This window comes from Malaclemys terrapin, chromosome 11, assembly GCF_027887155.1.
Source record: "Malaclemys terrapin pileata isolate rMalTer1 chromosome 11, rMalTer1.hap1, whole genome shotgun sequence".
NCBI lineage: Eukaryota > Metazoa > Chordata > Testudines > Emydidae > Malaclemys > Malaclemys terrapin.
This window is the reverse complement of record NC_071515.1, coordinates 14,051,032-14,073,722: the sequence shown is the minus strand read 5'-3', so window position 1 is coordinate 14,073,722 and position 22,691 is coordinate 14,051,032. Positions and strand designations below refer to the sequence as shown.

Sequence of the window (22,691 nt, the reverse complement as noted above, 5' to 3'; positions counted from 1 at the left end):
TATAGCTCCTGCTCTGACCACATTACAAGAAGCTACTTAAAAATAAATGCTAGTATAAGGCATAGTTTATAACAGGCCCAATACATAACTTCCGTCAACTTGCATTAGACTGACCCTTTTTTGAAAACTCATTAAGTAAATAAATCTGCTGTCTTTAAGATAATGACCCATCCATAAATTCCAAGTTTATTGGGATGAGAATAATTTACTATGTATTTATTATGTGTATTGCAGTAGTACCTGGGAGACCTAGTCATATACCAGAAGCCCTTTTTTCTAGGAGCCGTAGAAACATACATTTTGCCAACTTATCAACAAAGGTCTTAAAACAAAGGGTTTTTTTTGTCCACAGAACAACTTTATTATAAGCAGAAAAGCGTGAGGTGTTTGTCATGTTGCAAAGCACTTAGGAACAGATTCAAAGCCCAATGAAGTCAGGGGAAAGACTCCCATTGACTTCTATGGGCTTTGGATCAGGCCTCCAAACCACCTGAACTTTATATAAAGTAAAAATAGACCTGGAAAAAAAATTATAGCCAATTGACCTACCCCTTGAGCTTTGGGAAAGGTCAGATCTGGATCTACACTTTGAATCTGTCCTCATCACCTTATCTGGGCTATCCACTAGAAGCAACAGATGCAGCCCACGGTTTTACTGCAAACATTCGATAGCTATGTATCCCATGGGGAATCAGTTCCAAGTGTTTCAATTGGCAGTTCTCTTATCCCAGTGGTGCTTATCTTCTCTCCAGGAACTACAAGCATTAGACCAGGACAAAACATGATCAGCATCATTACAGAAGGCATGGGTTCAAACCTACACAGAGTAAGTTTTTGGAAATACTGCACCACATCTAGTTGCCCTGGTATACATTTGCAGTTAAATCCTGTCCAACATCACTTCAGCTACACCCAATACTGATACCAACTGTAGGCAATAAGTAAATGAGGCTTTAGACAGGATCTGAACCAACTTTTCTGAAAAGTTCGAGTTTTGCTACTCCATCTCTCCTGTATACAAAGTTCACAATAAGTAGGTTGTGCAATGTAATGGTCAGATATTTCCTCCATGTATTACCACTGCATATGATTTTCATGCACGTTAAGGGCCTGATCCAAAGACTCCCATTGACTTTAATGGGCTTGAAGGGAATGGACAGTCCCAAATTACTGATAAAGATGCTACCCAGCCATACAGAATGTCATCCGCATCCAACAACTATTCCTTTCTAAGAAATATATAAATAAGGGGGGAGGGATAGCTCAGTGGTTTGACCACTGGCCTACTAAACCCAGGGTTGTGAGTTCAATCCTTGAGAGGGCTACTTAGGGACCTGGGGCAAAATCAGTACTTGGTCCTGCTAGTGAAAGCAAGGGGCCAGACTCAATGACCTATCAAGGTCCCTTCCAGTTCTATGCAATAGGATCTCTCCATTAATTTATAGTTTAATATAAGCATCAACAATTTAATTAGCAAGGTACCTTTCCCCCAGAAAGGCAATTAGGCAAAAAAAAAAAAAAAAACCCTTCTCAAATAATGTAAGCTACACACACACCCCGCTACCTCGATATAACGCAACCCGATATAACACAAATTCGGATATAAAGCAGTGCTCCGGGGGGGCAGGGCTGCAAACTCTGGTGGATCAAAGCAAGTTCACTATAATGCAGTTTCACCTATAACGCGGTAAGATTTTTTGGCTCCCGAGGATAGCGAGGTAGAGGTGTGTATATATAAAAATAAATAAATATAAAAGCCAAAGAAAGTGTCTTTATAAAGTGCAATAACCGACGGAGTACAGAAAATATAACCCAACAAAACACCTGATTTGCAACTCTTTCAATTGACTTCAGTTAGCGGTGGCTGCAAAGCGAGGTTTGGAAAAATATAGATGTAAATTGAGGAAAGTTGGGGCATCTTCAGAGCTGCAGTAGAACAAGAGATGATATCCAAGAATCAAAACCAAAACCTCAACACACATGAATATTCAAAAGACCTCTCAGCTTCAAGTCAGCCAACATGCATCTTACTCAGTAATTCTTAATGCAATCTTGTTTACAATTGGAAATGTATTATATCTCAGCTCCACCTATTCATATAGTTCAGAGCAAACTGTTGGGCATAAAATGACAAAATGGTTATTGTCAGGGATCCCCTTCAGCATAAGAATTAATTTGACCTATTTTATTACTAAATTATTACTCCCACACAAATTTGCTACCGTAGATATTTATCAGTGCTGATATTTGCATTCCAGAGAGGCGCTCTCAGATGCATATTTTCGTTTCTTCAATCTCAAAAGTGTATTGAACAGATTTGATGTAAACAGCCTGTTGCCAAGCTAGTTAAATTCTTTAAACTTTATACATATAATTATATTGGTTTTTTTTTTAAAATAGAATTCAGAGGGAGTTTCAGATCAAGAAACAAACCATGTTATGAGTCAAAGCAAAATTAGCCTTAATTTCGAGGGGACCCATAAATCTTTGTACTAAAACTCCCACTGCTGTGGCAATATGTGCTGATTGCCACCACACAATGAGCTAAGTGGATATAGCAGCTCTGATTGAGCAGGTGTTTAAGCCTCAAGAAAGTCAATGGCAGTTAAGTACAGGTTTAAGTGCTTTGCTAAATCAGGACCAGAATGGGCTACATTTTCAAAACTTGGGGCCTAAATTGAACACATATTAGTATATGTTTTGACTTGGCAGAATTTGATTTTTTATGGATATATCTCATTTCTGTGGATAATATCAATGTTTATTTTTAAGCATTTTTTATCAGTTTTGGGAAATCAGACAATTATTTACTGGCAGGAGAAACTGAGATTCAAATTTTGCAACCATTAAAACACAAATTGTTCATGTCACATGTCAAAATATATAAAGTAAATATCCCTAAAATCAAACTACAAGTTTTCAAGTAAGAATTTTTCTTACTCTGCCTATCTGTAAATCATCATCATCAATGGAAATATTCTCTCATCAGTTTCTGGGCATACAGTGAAATCAATGTTTATCAACATTTACCAACACAAATCTAATCCTTCCCAGTTATATACATTACACACATATAATACACACACAAATAAGTAATTAGGGATGGAACACAGCTGTTAGCATACACAAGTGCTTGCTTTGTGCAGAAGCTTTCAGTAACAAAGTTCTATCATTCTGTGATAGGCACCACAATACACGGCACACCATGGAGTTAACTATAGTTGAATGATCAGTTTAAAAGAATTAATATTTGTCCAAACCCTACAGTGCATTCAGATCCAACACCAAAACTGTCAATTTGACATTTTGACAACATATGAGTGCTCAAAGTATCATCAAAATGCTAGTTTTAAAAAACCTCTATATTTTCCAAAAAAATGAATCTCAGATTTTACAATTTGCACTCTACCTTGTGTTGGTTAGCTACATAAGTCATCCAGTCAGGAAAACAACATAAGAACGGCCATACTGGGTCAAACCAAAGGCCCACCTAGCCCAGTATCCTGTCTTCCAACAGTGGCCAAGTTCCCCTAGAGGATGAACAGAACAGGTAATCATCAAGGGGTAGGAGGGATAGCTCAGTGGTTTGAGCATTGGCCTGCTAAACCCAGAGTTGTGAGTTCAATCCTTGAGGGGGCCACTTAGGGATCTGGAGCAAAAACAGTACTTGGTCCTGCTAGTGAAGGCAGGGGACTGGACTCAATGACCTTTCAAGGTCCCTTCCAGTTCTAGGAGATAAGATATCTCCATTAATTTATTTATAAATGGCCCATCCCCAGCTTCTGGCAAACAGAGGCCTGGGACACCATCCCTGCCCACCCTGGATAATATTCATTGATGGACCTATCTTCCATGAATTTATCTAGTTCTTTTTTGAACCCTGTTATGGTCTTGGCCTTCACAACATCCTCTGACAAAGACTTCCACAGGTTGACTGTGCCTTGTGTGAAAAAAATACTGTGTTTGTTTTAAACCTGCTGCCTATTAATTTAATTTGGAGACCCCTAGGTTTTGTGTTATGAGTAGTAGGTAACACTTCCTTATTTACTTTCTCCACACCAGTCATGATTTTATAGACCTCAATCATATCCCCCTTTAGTTGTCTCTTTTCCAAGCTGAAAAGTCCCAATCTTATTAATCTTGCCTCATATGGAAGCTGTTCCATACCCCTAACCATTTTTGTTGCCCTTTTCTGAACCTTTTCCAATTCCAATATATCTTTATTGAGATGGGGCAACCACATCTGCATGTAGCATTCAAGATGTGGGTGTACTATGGATTTATATGGAGGCAATATGATATTTTCTCTCTTATTAGCTATCCCTTTCCTAATAATTCCCAACATTCTGTTCACTTTTTGACTGCCGCTGCACATTGAATGGATGATTTCAGAGAACTATCCACAATGACACTAAAATCTCTCTCTTGAGTGGTAACAGCTAATTTAGACCCCATCATTTTATATGTATAGTTGGGGTTATGTATTCCAATGATCATTACTTTGCATTTATCAACATTGAATTTCATTGCAATTTTGTTGTCCAATCACCCAGTTTTGTGAGATACCTTTGAAGCTCTTCGCAGTCTGCTTTTGGATTTAACTATGTTGAGTAGTTTTGTATCATCTGCAAATTTTGTCACCTCACTGTATACCCCTTTTTCCAGATCATTTATGAATATGTTGAATAGTACAGATCTCTGGGGGACAATATTATTTACTGCTCTCCATTCTGAAAACTGACCATTTATTCCTACTCTTTGTTTTCTATTTTTTAAACTAGTTGCCAGTCCCTGAGAGGATCTTCCCTTTTATCCCATGACTGCTTACTTTGCTTAAGAGCCTTTGGTGAGGGACCTTGTCAAAAGCTTTCTGAAATTCTAAGTACAGTATATCCACTGGATCCCCCTTGTCCACATGCTTGTTGACCCCCTCAAAGAATTCTAGTAAGATTGTAAAGGGAAATCATGCCTCACCAAAAACCATGTTGACTCTTCCCCAACAAATTATGTTCATCTACATGCCTGACAATTCTGTTCTTTAGTATAAACCAATTAGCCTGGTACTGAAGTCAGGCTTACTGGCCTGTAATTGCCGGGATCACGTCTAGAGCCCTTTTTAAAAAATTGGTGTCACATTAGCTATCCTCCAGTCATTTGGTATAGAAGTGGATATAAATAATGGGTTACAAACTACAGTTAGTAGTTCTGCAATTTCACATTTGAGCGCCTTCAGAACTCTTGGGTGAATACTATATGATCCTGGTGACTTATTGCTGTTTAATTTATCAATTTGTTCCAAAACCTCCTCTAATGACACCTCAGTCTGGGACAGTTCCTCAGATTTGTCACCTATAAAGAATGGCTCAGGTTTGGGATTCTCCCTCACATCCTCAGCCGTGAAGACCGAAACAAAGAATTAGTTCTGTTTCTCCACAATGGCCTTATCATCCTTGAGTGCTCCTTTAGCATCTCGATCGTCCAGTGGCCCCGCTTTCTCTTTAGCAGGCTTCCTGCTTCTGATGTACTTAAAAACATTTTTTTGCTCTTACTTTTTGTATCTTTGGCTAGCTGTTCAAATTCTTTTTTGGCCTTCCTAATTATATTTTTACACTTCACTTGCCAGAGTTTATTCTCCTTCATATTTTCCTCACTAGGATTTAACTTCCACTTTTTAAAAGGATGCCTTTTAGCCTCTCACTGCTTCTTTTACTTTGTTGTTTAGCCACGGTGGCATTTTTTTGGTTCTGTGACTATGTTTTTTAATTTGGTGTATACATTTAAGTTGAGGCTTTATTATGGTATAAGGAAACAACTTCACATAGATTTGCATAATTAAATAATTGAGCATAAATTGTAGATCTTAATAATGAATTTCTTGTAATCTGCAGACCAAGAATTAGTCAGAGAAATTTCTGAATAATTTCAAACTAATTCAGTTGAGAATTACCAGAGTTGCCAACTTGCTATTTTATTGCCATTATCATGTCATTTGATATTTTTCTTAAAGCTCCAGATTCTTGAGTCCAATAAGAGCAAGAAATCTCAGCTTTCATTTTAAAATAAAGTATTTTTTCTCTCCCTGTTTGCAAAGAAATTTTTGAAAAACATGACCTGAGTGCACCCAAATGGCTCGGAAACCAGAAAGTGAATAAACAGAACCCCAAAATGTATTCATTTTTTTAAAATCTCATGATTTTTAAGCCTATCATGATTTGATGCCACATTCGTGATTTTTGAGTACTTGGGACTGGCCCAATATTGGCCTACACAATTTATTCAAAAAAGAACTTGGGTTCTAGAAATAGTGATGTCACCAAAAAGATGATTTTTTTCAGTGAACCAGGAAAAACCAAGAGGAGTTCATATAAGGAAATCAAAAAACAAAACAAACAAATCAGGTAAAACTTATTTCTATGCTGAATATCCTCTTACGACCTGGTTAGTTAGAACATTCAGTATAATAATTGAAGTTTAACGCCATGTTTTCCATTTTGCAATTTACCTTTAAGACAAGCAGTGACTACTTGTGAACTATTGACTTTACCATAAAATGTGACAATAAAAGCTACTTCACCCCTTATGTTTGCTTCTTTGTAGGTCAATTTATGAGCTAAAAAAAAATAAGAAGAAGGACAGTGCTGCTTACAAATTGACCAAAGTGAGGTGAAAAGAAAGCTAGTAGGTCATATGTGCAAGAGAATGGGAACAAATGAGGATTTACCTACTGTAGATGTCAAAATATATTGCACATTAACATTTGGATATAAAAACATTTTTTTTTTTAAATCCCTGGTTCCTGCCATGTCTTAACAATTCCTTTGTTATTAAAATTCCAGATAGTACACAGGGAATAGTGAGTGTGAATTATTCTACAGTAAATAATCCTTATGGCAGATGAAATATGGTTAGGGTGACCAGATGTCTCGATTTTATAGGGACAGTCCCAATATTTGGGGCTTTGTCTTAGGTGCCTATTACCCCCCAACCCGATTTTTCACACTTCCTGTCTGGTCACCCTAAATATGGTGAAACAGCATGGAATATTACTGGTTCTACCTTTTTCATGATTATTAATAAAGTTGCTGTTCAGTTTTGACGGCCCCAAACTCCAGGAGATAGGAAATAACTTGGGGAATCCATACACAAGCCCAATATTCCCATATCTCAGACCTTAACAATGTTATGACATATTGCCACTTGAGTAGCGTCCCTTGGCACAACCTCAACACACAACATGTGGGTAGAACGTCCAAATGCTTTCAGCTTTGGCCTAGCTCTCATCAGTTTCAACGGGAGCACAATTAGGACAATGCTGAGTGTTTTTTTTAAGGGGGAGGGGGGGGAAGAGCCTGGCCTACAGGTAATTAAGGAGTCAATGAACACACTAAGTTTTGCATTTCATTTCAGAACACTTCGCTCCAACAGTAGCTTTTGAATCTCCATTTTTAAATTAAATGCATAGTCGTTACATAATTACTGCTATAATTATTCTCCTCACCTACAGATCAGTTTTATTTGCAATTCATTTTAGTTAATTAGTTAGTTGTGGTTTTATATGAGAGGTAATGGAAGAGAATTAATATTTGCCTCGCCCACACAAAATTGCTTTTCACAGCATGCACCCATGTTGACAAAAAAAGTTTTGGAACTCCAGCCAATAACAAACAGAAGATTTTCACTACCTGAAAGCATCGAGTATTACAAAATTGTATATAGTGGATTAAACTGTTTATAATTATACGTTATAATTTATAAACGTATTACAATTATAATTTCACCTCCAGCTTGCGAGGAAATTTCATCCCTTTCTCATGCATGAGGACCTGGCTGCACATTTATCACCTCCAGGCCGGATTACTGTAACTCACTGTATCTAAAGATGAATGGGAAGATATCACACAGGCTCCTGCTGGCACAGAACGCAGTTGCCTACTTTCTCCATCACTCATGTGACTGTGAGCACATCAAGTTTATGCTCAAATCAAGTAATGATCACACCCCAGCTGCATCAAAGCCCAAATTTTGATCTGTGAACCACCATGACAGCTGTGCTCCTCTGGGACAACACAGATCACAAAGCCCAGGAAAAAAAAACACGTGAGAGCTGGGAACAAAGTATTCTCTGACAAGGGGACCCAACTATGGAACAGTCTTCCAGAGGAGATTAGACTAATCCCAAATCTGAACATCTTTAGGAAACACTGCCAAGCTTTCCTCTTTGAAGAAAGCCTTTCCACCATAAGTGACACCAGGACCGGCTCCAGGATTTTTGCCGCCCCAAGCGGTGGAGGAAAAAAAAAAAAAAAAAAAAAAAAAAAAAGCCGCAATCGCGATCGGCGGCACTGCGGCAGCAGCTCCACCGTGCCGCTTTCTTCTTCGGCGGGAATTCGGCGGCATGTGCTTCCCTCCGAGAGGGACCCGCCGCCAAATTGCCACCGAACAGCCCGACGTGCCGCCCCTTCCCCTTGGCCACCCCAAGCACCTGCTTGCTGGGCTGGTGCCTGGAGCCGGCCCTGAGTGACACTCACAATTCCAGAACTCCTTGTATTCCCAACTCAAACTTCTCCCAACTCTGTAAAGCAAACAAACAAACCCCCACACCCACCCCAAGCAGAGTTCTGAGCCTATAAAGGGAGAAGAGCCAGAGACTCCATGAAATTTTCTAGGGACTTTGCTATTGCTAATTTTACACGGAAGGCACTCAGAACTCTGGTGATGGCATATGTAAGGTGTCCCCTTACTAACATTCAGTGCGGGTGGTTTGGTTGGCTAACTCCCAGTGCCAAAAGAAAGGGGAAGGGTCAATGGGAAATCAGGAGCCTGAGACTGACAGTCCCCAGGAACAATGGGGAGAGGCCAATGCTCAAGGTCAGCCTGACTGACAGGGCGGGCAGGCTAACCAGGGAGTCAGGAGGGTCCCGTCCTCCATGTGAGCTGGAATTGCCTGGGTCAGACTGAGTGGGGCCGAGCTAAGGATAGAGCAGGGGCCCAAGCTGAGCTGGAGAGCAGAGCCGGGCCAGATCCAGAGGGGCCAGAAAAGCAGATCCTGCGCTGGGAGCAGGGCTGCAGCCCCAAAGCCAGAGACACAGCCCAGAGACAGCAGATCCTGCGCTGGGAGCAGGGCTGCAGCCACAGAGCCAGAGGCACAGCCACGAGAGAGCAGACCTGCCCTGGGAGGAGCTGCAGAGGGGCCACACAAGCAGCCCATGAAGCAGGTCAGAGCTGGGAGCAGAGTCACAGAAGCAGCCTGCAGAGCAGACCTGTGCTGGGGGCAGAGCTGCAGCAACCAGAGCCAGAGGGGCCGGAGAAGCAGCCCAGGGAGCTGGAGGCAGAGCAGCAGCAGTGCAGAGGCAGAGTGGAGCTGGAGCTGAGACAGTGGTGGAGCCGGGGCTGGAGCAGTCCAGAGCCAGGTGCGGTGAGCAGCTGAGGAGAGTGAGGGGGACCCTGGGCAGCAGGTCCAGCGCAGGGAGATGCCTCAGCCAAGAGGCTCTGCAGGCCAGACTTGAAGGGGGATCGTAACCCTATCAGGGTGGGGCCGACGCTGGGAGGAAGAGCCCTGCCACCTAGAGCCTGGGAGCATGTGGCCACCGCCAGAGCAAGTGTCCGACCCCCAGCGTCTCTGCAGCACCGCCAGGGCCTGAGGAGGAGGCCTGGGACCTACAAGGAACAGACTGAACTGCCCTGACGTTTCAGAGACACTGTTTGTGATGTTCCCTGCCACAGAGCGGGGTGATGCGTTTCCTTCAACCTTTCCCATTTTTCCTTATTCCTTTTTAAACTAATTGCTGATTAAATAAATTGTATTTGCTTTGAACTGTATGTAGCGATCAGTGGGTCAGGGAGGTGCCCAGTGCAGAGAGAGTACCTCGGAGTGGGGACACCCCAGCCCCTGTCCTAGGTGACCACAGCAAGGTTGGGGGTCAAGCCCCCCGGGAATCCTGGGCCCAGCCTTGTTGGGGTTACGAGGACTCTGCCAGACAGGCGAGTGGAAGGGGAGGCCTCTGGGTAAAGGAAGTGGGAGGGAGGACTCAGATCCTGCCGCTAACCCATTTCACCGGGGTAGTGCAGAAGCCAGGAAAGTGCCCCACAATAGCGGGACCATTCCCGTGCTTACACAAAACCGTAAGATAACTATCTGGATGGTGTTTTATTTATCTAATTCATATTATTTTGGCACTATTATTTCTGAAGGCAATACAGCTGCATCCTAACAAATGGTCTTGGGGTCCTGTTTCTTACAGAGGAAGCAGGGTATGCTGGGCTCGGCCAAAACTTAGTTGGGAGATTTATAAGGAATGCCTACTTTTTACAGGAAGTGGAGCTGATGATTCAGAAGCGATACATGCCCATGTGAGTCAGCACTGCTGAACTAATGCTCCAGCATGGTATTATGAAGGCACTTCAAAAGCTGGAGGTGCCATCTTTTGGCGGGGACATAAAATCAGGGCTCTCCCTGTTTGTGATTACCAGTGATCCTTGGGTAATGACTCTCTGCCTATCCTTTGTACTTTTAATTAAAGAAGCTTATGATCAATCCCTTGCCTCAGATGATGTATAACATTGCTCTGTTCTGTTAAACGCTGTTGGGTTTCACTCCAGAAATGGCTGCATTTGAGTGGCAGGTAAGCTGACCTCTATATAAAACTTGTGAAGCATGGTATAGAATACATGTAAGAATATTTATGGATTATTTTCTGCAATCCATTTGTTTTGGTTTTGCATTAGCATACATATTTATATTAATTATAGCAAGAAAATCTCACTACCATCTATTAATTTTTTTATACATAATAGCTATTAGTCAAAAGCTATATTTAAATAACCATGATACCAGACTCATGCAAATGACAACTTTAAAGTGTGAGGAATAAACTCAAACAAGTTTGACAGCATTTTTATATAATTATAGTATGTAAGCAAACACAAATCATGTTATATGCCAATTGGCTGAATCATCTTTGACGCCATAACCCTACCATAAAAACTGTTTTGCATAACTGTCTTTAAACCAGACTACAAGTGTTTAAAAATACAATCACTAAAACTTGGTCTTTATATATATATATATATATATATATATATAAAACTGTAATATATATAAATAAATAAATAAAAGAATTGGGCAGTGCTGGTAGCCCCACTTATAACAAAGATTACATGACACTTCTCATTATCAGATGCTTTTTTCAGTTGCTTATGCCTTTGCCAAACTTTAACCCTTTGAGTTTCCCAGGCAATCTTAATTCTGCCATTTCCTAGCTTTGGCGTGCTTGACTTTGCAACCTGGACATTCTTTCAATGTAGTTTTGTGTATGTGACATTTAAACACGCAGCTGTGATGTTGTGTATAGGGCAGGGGTAGGCAACCCGCGGCACGTGAGCTGATTTTCAGTGGCACTCATGCTGCCTGGGTCCTGGCCACCAGTTTGTGGAGGTCCTGCATTTTAATTTTAATTTTAAATGAAGCTTCTTAAACATTTTAAAAACTGTATTTGCTTTACATACAATAGTTTAGTTATATATTATAGACTTACAGAAAGAGACCTTCTAAAAACATTAAAATGTATTACTGGCACGTGAAACCTTAAATTAGAGTGAATAAATGAAGACTCGGCACACCACTTCTGAAAGGTTGCCAACCCCTATAGGGGTTTTGTAGAAATAAAAAAAATTCTTGTGTGACTGACCAAGTATAAATTAAAGAAAAGCTGTGAACAACATTACATGCATTTCTCAGGAACCTGTCATGTCCACAAACCACTTAACGCCCCCAGACACATGGCTGTAACTATTTTCTCCTACCCTTGTCGTGTCTAAGTATAGCCTCAAAGCTTAAGGTATGTGAGTATTTATTACATTTTTATTTAGATTTATAAATGAATGAGTGACTGAATGAATGATAAAGTCCACTAGGAACCTATCCATGCACATTTAATTTATCTTGGTAGCATACAAACACTATAGTGTTGGTTGTTACATGCTCTGGTTTCTCTTCAAAGCGGTGTGGCCTAGTAGACAGAGCACTGGGCTGGAATACGGAGAACTGTTCTATTTCCAGTTCTGCTCCACTTCCCTGATGGGTTCTAGACCAATACCTTTCTGGGTGACCTTGGGCAAGTCAGTTCAGCACTGTGCCTCAGTTTCCCCACATGACCCATGCAGAGATGCACTGACCTCAGGGGTGTTCTGTGGGCATGCTGGGATCTGCCCACACAGAACATGTCAGGATTTGGTCCTAACGTTGAGAATTTAAACCAGACAACCATTACACAGATATACATACAGGGCTCGCTTACACTCGAAAGTTGACACCCTACCTTAATCTGAGTTAATTTAAAAGTCTAATAGCTATGCCTGAATAATTCCATGTGTAGTTACTCTTATTCCAGAATAAGAGTGTCTTGTTCCTGTTTAGCTTTCAAAATGGATTCCAGAATAATAGCTATTCCAGAATAATTCCATGTGTAGACAAGTTCCTCCTCCGGCCCTCCATCCCCCAACAGGAGTTCCCAGAAGAGATTCCTTGTTATCAAAATACTGCATATATGAATTACACATTACAGGACATATCCAAGAAAAAATAGCAATAAGCAGTATGAAAAATGTAGAATTGATAACTAGCATTATTACAAGAACATGACTAAATGCACAGCTTGATGCAGGACTGAAATAACTATAATATGAGTTTCACATATAAATCATGAGATGAATTTTGGAGAAAAGAAACACCCCAACTATCCTAATCTTCTCTCTGCAACTTCTTCCTCCTACTTATCAAATAACTGCTACAGTAATTACTTCAATCTTATGTAACTTTCCCTGGAAATTTCTGAACCATCCAAGAGAATAGACCACATGTTTCATGTAAACAGGTTTGCTATAATATAGTCATACAAAGAGTAGTAAATTCTTTCAATTTCAAAGAAGGGAATTCAAAGACTATCATCAGGTTACTAATCTGTCGGCCTTTGGACAGATGCTGGTGTGTAATTCATGCTACCAGAATTTCAAGGCTGCATGAACTCCCACAAACTGGCCATAAAACAAGAAATAGGACATGTCGGCCATGTCCCCTCTCTCTACTCTGGACACCACAGACAGCCCTCCATGGGATCAGGAATCTAAACTCTCTAAATCAAACAGGAGCCATGAAAATAGTTAACGAGGCCTTCAGCAGAGAGGATGGATTCCTGGGGTAGCAGTGGTATTAATGCGCTGCCAATGGCGTTATATTTCCTGGAAGCTGAACAGGGGGATCACAGAGCCCATGTGGATACCCAGGACACATGGATTCCAAGGAAGAAACCTATTTTGTCCAGGTGGACAGGGCTGGGAAGGAGAACCAAGATACATTCCACCCCACCAAATGTTTACATTTAGTAGAGTATATTTTTGAATATTAAAAAAACAACACCTCCTCCATAACAATTTTCCTAAATCATCCATTTGCTGGAGATGAACTCTGCACCGGGACAATCCCTGCTGGGGAGAAAAGATACTCTGAAAAGTTTACAGTCCTGAATTTAAAGTTACTGGGCCAGATATTCACTGGTACAAGTCAAGTAAGGATCTTGCCCACAGAGTTTTCATGATATCATATCATTAGTGGGCATATTTGTCATCCCTGTAGAGTGACCCGGGTGCATGATCCTCTAAAGCCCTGGCTGTCTTGAGACGCCAGCAGATCTCAAGTCATCGGCTCGAAAAGGATAGCCAACTGAAAGGGCTGTTGCCCTCTGTGCTACTTCCTAGCCCATCCCACTACAGCACAGTGTGGTTCCACTTAGGAAACCTATTTCCACTGTCTCCAGAGTCATACCACACACCCCTCGGGTAATGGGATATAAGGTGCAGGGCCAGGTTTCAGGTTTCATCAACATCTGTGGAAAATTCTTCAGCAACTTCCACAGGCAAGCAGGAAATATTACTGCATAGAGCACCAGGGCACCTTCTAGTTCCTATTATGCATCACCATGCCTCTCCCCACGTAAAACAGAGCCAAAAATATGCACAACGCATGCAGAAGTCTATCTGCATGTTCCTGTGGACAATGTCGTCACTTAAGTACCACTCTCCATTTTATTTTACTACTTCCTGGTATCTGCATGCATTTCATCCCCTCCAATGCTATAAGCAGAGCGAGCAATTTGGCCTGATAAAGAGCTACGCATATTTACCAAATTGTTAAGAGCAACAGAAGAGAACAAATTTAGTTTCAAAGGGAGATAACTACATCTGTGCATCAGAGGGCAGACTTGGGCTCCTACAGAGCTTAAGAACTATGGGAACTACAGAATGCTAATGACCTAAAAAGGCAGATATAGGTATGACAGACAAAATTCACTGCCATCAGCGTTTAGTCCTGTGGCATATAAATAGGGTCACGCGCATAATGGAATTTAAAAAACAAACAAAAAAGAACGGTGGGGAAAGTGAAATGCAGTTAAAAAAAAAAAAAGTGTTAAATTTCCATACGGTTTTTGAAATGCCTTTTAAAAATGCACCCAACGGTGCACACCAAGATAGAAAACAAATGAAAAACTTTTAAAGAAAAATATATATTAAAAAAAAAAAATCTATTTGACCATGTACACCATCAATACAATGTATCTGTGTTACAGAGGCATCAATCCAGCTCCGGGTACCGTTGTGCTGGGCACTGCAAATAAGGGCTTGTATACATAGAAAAGTTGTACCAATTTAACTACACCGGTATAGTTAAAGTGGTACAACCTCTTGAGAGTGGAGACAGTTATCAGTATAAAGATACTTTATAACCAGTATATCTATTCCTGTGTGGGATGGGAAAGAAGCTATCCTGGTATAAGGACCTTTATACCAGTATAACTACATAACTATATCGACACTAGTGGTTGTACTCATAAAAAAGATTCGAAATAATTATGCTAGTACAGTATCTGTGTGTACACCAAGCCTAAGACACAACATGAGGCAGAGGCGGTCTCCAGAACAGTTCACAGTCTTTACAATTCAGTCCAAGGAAACGCAGTGGCACAGAGACACCAAGTGACTTGCCTACCCCCCCCCCCCCACACACACACACACACACACACCAGAGAACAAAACCAGGTCTCCAGACTCCCTGATCCACCAGCCCACACAGCCTCTCAGTGAGTTGTGATAGCATTTGGGGATTCTACTTCTGTTCAAAAACCTCCTGGGTAGGGCAGTAGAGAGGCTGATTTTCAGCTTCCAAACTGATGGTGGTAGAGGGAAACCTTCTCTACCCCAGTGAAAGAGAGACACAACACGGAGCATGCTCAGCATAAGAGGCTAGCAATAGGCATGGCACCTTGCCAGAACAGAAGGGAATGGAGGAAAGTATTTTGGCATGTTTTCCTAAGACACCAGTTCTGTGGATACAGCTGAATTGGACCAGACCAGGTAATTTCATATTGGGAAAAACAGCCTGATCCAACTAGGTATCCTACCCAGTGTTTCTTTTAATCGTGGATGCAATGTAAACTACAGAATAACCTAACCAATTAAACCACTCCCTGAGCCTCCCCACACTCAAACCATGTAAGGCGAGAGGAAGTAGGAGGCAACAGAGCCCTTCCTTCCGCTCTTTAATTAAAAGCATAGGGGAGCTCCCCTGCTCTCCTTGGCTTGTATAAGCACCCTGCCCTCAAAAGTTCCTCTTCCTCCTTAGCTGGGAGAGAGAGAGAGCAGCTCCCTCTGCTGTTTCAGTCAGTTTTAACCACTGCACCTAAAGCGATGGCCAATGCAGAGAACTCCAGTCCTGCGTCTATAAGGCCCAATCCTACAAGATGCCCAGCACTTTGAACTTTCCATTGACTTACGGAAGTAGAGGGAGCTCAGCACTTCTCGCAGGATTAGGAAGCCGGTGCTTGATCCAGTTCCCATTCAAGTCCATGAAAAGGCTCTTATTTACTTCAATGGGAGCTGGGTCTTGCCCCAAGTTTGTCTTTGGGGGAAAAATGAAATGCTGCCTACTGAATTTCTATTCATTCAGTTTTGAGAAACACCTGACAACTACTATATTCCAAAGAAATGGAGGACTTTTCGCCCCTCATGAGTGTCTGACAAGAAACCAAAATGAAGATTCAAAAGCTAAGTATTAAAACCTGCTGACTCTTCAGCTATCAAGAACGTTGAGTGCTGTAACAGGGTGTGTACTGGAGAGCTAACTGAAGATGACAGTCAAAGGATATTACAGAAGCTCTAGAAGGAGGGCGTGTCCTGTAACAAAGCTGGGGTAGGTGACCTCCCAAAAGAGTCTATTGGTGTGAATAAAATAGTATTTAAACAAGATTAGCTGATCATTCCACTCCACCCTCATTATAACACTCACCAAAAGGGAGGAATGCTTTTACTGCCAAGTATGTGATATGGTAGGGAGTGATACTGGGAAAAAGTATACATAGGTGAAGCTAGGTTCACCTGCCTTCTAGTTACAAAGAGCACTCCCGCAGGATAGTTCAGGTTGTGACTAAGGTCCGGTCTATACATAGATTTTGTACCGATATGACCATTTTGATTAGGAGTATGATTTTTTTAAAACCAAAATAGTTTTACCAGTACAACCTCTACTATGGATTAAGTTGCACCAGTATAAAGGTGTCTTATACCATTATAGCTTATTTGCCTTCTTATAGAAGCACTTTCATACCAGTAGAACTGTGTCTGGACAGAGGGGCAAGGTTTCCTACCACTTTAATGTTCAGTACTAAAGCAGTAAATTTTTTCTTTGTACACAAAGCCTAACTTTATGTCTAAAGCATGAGCTTTTCCCCTCTAACTGCACCAACAGTCAACCAGTTTGCCTAAAATTTCTCGCCAGTTTGCCTAAAACTTCATGTATGTTTTTCTGCCAGGGAGAATATTTCTTGAGAAGTTTGAGGTTAATTGGATGAGGGATTTGGGTGATGCAAATGTTTTTAAAAATGAGGATGGTTAATTTTTTCCAAAATTTCTTTAAAAAACAACAACCAACAACAACAAAAACAAAACCTTCCTCTCTCTAAAATCAGCTTGAGCCAGAAACATCATTGGCCGACATCCTGTGAAACCAGAACTACTGCTTTATGTTATTCTGCATTGGCCATCCTGTAAAACTTAATGGCTGTGCTCATTACCTACAAGAGAATAAATAAATAAATAAAAGTTCCAAGGTTGTATCACGACACAATCTTCAAACCTGATTTAATTTCAGGCCGTTTCCTTGCAAAAGGTAGAATCCATAGATGTGTTTATTTAGTCAAACAAATGTGAGGTGGGACGTGAAGTTGATACACCTACAGTAAATGCAACATTTTGCTCAAGGGAAATGACAGGTGACACAAGAGTTGTATTAGAGTTTCCAATTCAGAAGGAAAATTAAAGCTACCAAGCAAGATTTTGAGCTTTAAGGTTACAAAAAAGGGACACAATTGATGGTGCAGAATAGTCTTTTTTGATTGGTTGGAATATATTATAGGTAATTTTATAATAATGTCTTGTCTGACTTCTCTATAACAGATTCTAACTTCTTAACACTCTTTTTGAATTCCCTTCACTTGGTACAATCACCCCAATAGCTTTCTAGTCCGCTACTGTTATTGTTTCCCAAAGCCAACTACTGTAGTAGAGTCATATTCAGCAATTGACTCAGGCAACTATAATTATTTTCTTATCAAATTACTTCTTATTCTTCAATATTTGTTCTGCATTGTTATAAAAACATTTTTAAGTGCATTGATTTTTTTAATCAATCAAATATCAAAATTGTTGGATTTTAATATTTATTATTGTTCTTACTCTGTCTATTTTAAGGCATATTTGAATCTAGACCTGGAAATAAGAAAGCCATCTGTGACACTCATTGTAACACCATTTGACTCTCTAATTTAAGTGAAACTTTCCTCTGACATGGTCAGACGCCAATAGCTGCCATTATTAATTTTCCATACAATAGCAGACAATGGATTTAGAGAAATATCTTTCATGTTACACAGAGTGGTCGTCAAGTCAACTAAACAAACAACTGAGCCCTTGTATTACAGTGGACTTTTTCCTGAGTCCATTGTAACCTGGAAAAAGTGTTTTCCTTTCAGACAAATTCTATAGCAAGAATGTAGTGTGGAAAAACACCGGAATAGCTTTGTTTCTTTTAAAAATTGCTTTATTTATCTGCTTCATCTGCTTTTACATTGTTCCTCTCCTGAGAATCTTGTTCAGTTTTGACAAGTCCCTGCCCATTTTATTTCCAATTCAAAGTTCACCAAAGTCAATGGAAAGACTTCCACTGACTTAAATGAGCTTTGGATCAGGGCCTTCGGTCCCTGTTCTGCAATGAACTTTGGACGGGTGGTACTGAGGTCAGTCAATGGGGCTCTATCAAGCACCGACATCCATCCACACCAAGCTCAAGCATGATCAGAGCACTTATGAGAGTTTACCCAAGTAAGGACTGAGTAACTGGTGAACTAGAACTTCCATCTTTGGGCCGGTGTAAACACGTAGTTCAATGTAAGCATGCTACTGGATACAGTATTTCTTGAACTGGAGTTGGAGGGAAACAGTCTGTCTATTCAACTGGCTACTTACAATAAGTTACTTAGAATTATTTGAGTATTTGCCAATACCTATCTGTACTTTGCTAAAGGGAGATGCATATTGTAAGGTATACATATCATTAGTTAGCTATGACAAGCAATCTACTCTGATTTATCTTTTAGGATCATCTCATTTGGAAGAAAAGTGGGTGTCTGCCCCATCTGTAACCTATGCATGTAACTCTGATATCGTAAAGTGATACTATGTTAAGGAAGCAATAGAGACTCTTCAACATGAGCCAAAATATTTAACCTGCAACCTTTTGGAACAGAAGCTGAAAACATCAGTGGCCTGGCCAAAAGTCTTACTAACATGGAATTGCCACAGGCTAATAAATATGAAGAACTCTTCACCAAGCGCATCATTTTACTACTGTTGAGTGAGAACTGCTTGATTGGTTCAGAAGCAAGTCTTGGACTCTTGTCTGCTCGATGCACTCTTTACTGTATAGTAAAATACCATGGTTTCATCTCGGTTTAAACTGGACATGGCTAAAATAAGAGCTATGGCTCAAACACAGGACTGAGGATCTAATCCTGATCTTTACCCCTGCAGACCCAGAAGAACTAATGCAGGTTCCACTTCTTTGGGGGATCAGCCGGTAAATCTGGGAGTGAAGGATTTGGGGGCCCAATCCACCTCCCACGGAAAACAACCACCCCAATACAGCACTGCCCAGTACCTTGTGTCGCCACTTACAGCAGTGCAAAAGTAGTGCAAAACACTATCAAATCAGAATTACACGCACTTGGTACCAAAATAAATGGGCACTCCAGCAGTGTATCAAGATCTTTCTAGCAATTTCTAATCAGACCCATGGTCTGTGCACACAGAGTACCCGTCCTCTCTACCTACCTACTATGGAGCCTACCTTCATGGGGTGTGCTTGCATTGTAGCAGCAGGAATTTTGAAAGGCAAGAAAATCCACAACTTAACAGTTTCCAATTGCCATTCTTCTCCCTGCAAAGGGAAAATGTAGAGGCCCATGGGCTACTGAAGCTCTCTGAATGTGGAACATATGGTGGACCCCAATGCACAGCCTCGTTATTTGGCCTGTATCCACTGGGTTGAAGATTTGGCCCTATGTGTAAACTAACCAATTCAACTGCAACAAAAGCCTCACAGCCGCTAATCAACATCTTTGATTTTTTTGACAGGAGATAAAGCTCCTCATTCTAAAACATTTTGATGTTTGATCAGAAGAAAAATCTAGTTTTGTAATGAAAAGAAGAAGAATTCTATATGAAAAAGAAGGGGTCGTATTCCTAGGTTCCAATCATATAGGCAAAAGTCCTGCATCCCAAATCAAATTTTACCTGCTTCTAGAACACTGGATAGAGCCCTACATTTGTCCACACCAACATATCCTTAAAACAGGCCAACAACAGTGAAAGTTATTGACACACATGCAAGATTAAATATTCAGGAATTTTCGCCAACACCAGGAGCCATGTGCATATGCTGAACTCGGAACATGCCTGTTGCAGGCATGAATGAGATTAAACTAGAATAATCGTTGCAAAGTGAAATCAAATGCTAACATATTTTCACATGAACTCAGCAGACAGCTTTACTCGTTAATTAGACCCTGGTTTTTAGCCTATATGATAAAGAAAAAAAACCCACTGTTTTAAATCTTATCACTGATGAAGCCTTCCCATTAATAAAAATGTAAACAAAGAGAGTAGTAAAACTTTTATAAGCCAATTAAAAAAAAAAAAAAAAAATCAGAATCCCAATGCAGCAGGATTGGAATGGTCTAAAGCTGCTGAATTAGGACAGGATGTCATATAAAGTTCAGCCCAGAGTGTTAGCAATCACATTCTCTAGCAACATGTATAGAATTGGAGATCTTCATAATAACCCTCAGTTTTAAAGGCTCATAAACTCTGTATTTTACTCGTAATTTGCAGGAGGTAAAGAGAAATTGTTAAGGAAAAGTAACACTTTCCTCTCAGTAAAAAAGGCTTTGAAGATAATATACTTATTATTACAAACAAACAAATTCTTAATGCCTTACTTTTCCTTCCAGAATATTTGGAGAAATGTACAACTTTTTTTTAACTGTATATATTCTCACACACACACACACACACACACACACACACACACACACACGAGAAAGAGAGAGAGAGAGAGAGAGAGAAAAACTGAGTATCACAAAGAAAAAAAACCCACTAAAAGTATATTGGGAACAATACAGTTTAAATTACTTTTGAATACAAATAATAAAGCACTTTATGATAAGTATCTTGATAAAACATTGTAATCAACAGTGAAACAATCTATGTTCTTAAGTATGTATAGGCTCCAAAATGTAGCTGAAAGGTGTTGTTTCATTTAAGGGTGAAAAAAATCCATCATCAAAAATATTAAGTACACCTGACTCTCAGTGTTACACTCACAGGTCCCTCTGCACTCTCTCTGTTTCTCTTTTGATGTTCTAAAACAAAACCCTTTCAATTTGTTAAAGACTCAGCTGGTGAGAGAGTTCCATAAATTACCAATTTATACTGGCCATTTTCTGAAATTTTCAAAGCAAAGCTAAGGTAATGAACAGGATGCTGAAGTTTCCACTCAGAACAGTAAAATATATCCAGCCATCAAGCCTTCATCGTGTAACTTTAGATTTTGCTTGAGTCAAGCCTTTTTGAAATAAAAGCTTGTGGGCTTTTTAGATACAGCTATTTCTTTATAATTACTGCTTTTTGGAATCGTGCTAAAAAGCTGTTTGGATCTCAAAACCGTCAAAGCAAAACAAGGACTAGTAAAACCTAGTGTTTCCTACCTGGTACAGGTAAGGACCAGCTCTCAAATGCCACCTTGGGATACTTCAGACTAGTAATCAGACTCATGTTTAGAAGAGACACTAACATGAACAAAACCAAATCTGTCCCGTCCTTTTCTTCTTTGGTAGCAAAATCTACAGTAGTGGCTTTAGTCTAGTGAGCAAGATGAAGACCCCACAGACTAAACTAGTCCAAATATGCTGCTAGAGAGAAATACACAAAAAGAAGGCTTACTGCTTGTCATGTGACTCGGTGAGGTATGCTGCCCATTGGGTGTGCTTGAAGTGAGGTCAATAGCCATGTTGGAGTGCTCCCTTTCGGGCGAAAGCTCATTGTCACCTGCTTTCACAAAATAAAACACTTAGGTTTTTGTCCCATGGCGCCATAAAATTATCCAATTACACAGCATTCAGACTTGCTAACTTCTTTTCTACCCACCCGCCTTCCACTTTTAATAGATTCCTCCACAGTCAACTAAAATTGGCTTCCTAGTGACCACAAACATAATATTTTTTTTATTAGAATCAAAAAGTATCCTCCAATCCTCCCAGATTATAAAAAGTACACGTGCAAATCTTGCTCTGGCTGCTTTACATGAACAGAACTTAGAATTACTTGCCCATTTCTACATACTGTGGTACTAACAGACTAGAGACTGAACTGGAGCAGAGTGGAGTATCATTCTGATGTAAGGACCTTCCACTCCAATTTTGATTCATGATTTTCATGTAGCTGGCTATTAAGCTAGAATAGTTCAACGAAGTAAAATATTTTCCCCTAATGAACAAGAAGGGAGCAATGCACAGTACTAAAAAGCCTCACAGTAAAAAATGATTTAGTTTCTGTCCTGTTTCTCATTTATGTTTTATATAAAATAAACATTGCTCTCTTATGAAAATATTTAAGTATATAATATAGTGGTTTTTAAAAATAACCACTAAAGTTTAGTGTTAAATGGTATCTCTCCAGCGTTCTCTTACAATATGGAGTTTAATAACAGCACAAATGAAAGTTAAGAATTTCGGGGGGGGGGGGGGTTATAACACTTTCTGCAGAGATATTGTGAAAAGGAAAGCAAAGGAGACTTCACAAGTAAACCAACAAAATTAAATAAAAGTACTTACATGTTATATATCCATCAGTAGCCTCTGCTTCCATAGTCAAAGTGCAGTGCTACAAGGCAAAAGAATACACCCTCAAAGATGCCTGCCAGTATCAGCCATTAAATGCTTAAACTTACTTAAAGCCATTAGTAGTTGCCTCTTTTGCTGCTGCTGCTACAACCAGCACCTAAGAAACATGCAAATGAGCACATGCCGTGC

General features: G+C 40.2%; 1 protein-coding gene across 2 annotated transcripts in view; it reads right to left on the bottom strand.

Annotated features, from left to right (window-relative positions):
• The window catches only part of IKZF2 (IKAROS family zinc finger 2), a 144,037-nt gene that overhangs the window by 118,664 nt on the left and 2,682 nt on the right, over positions 1–22,691 (bottom strand). For both annotated transcript variants that reach the window (XM_054044579.1, XM_054044580.1), the window contains exons 2-3: positions 22,494–22,542; positions 21,604–21,708 (exon numbers count right to left, since the gene is read on the bottom strand). In XM_054044579.1, the coding sequence (XP_053900554.1) occupies positions 21,604–21,708; positions 22,494–22,527 (139 nt within the window). In that variant the 5' untranslated portion in view covers positions 22,528–22,542. The remainder of the gene's footprint in view (positions 1–21,603; positions 21,709–22,493; positions 22,543–22,691) is intronic.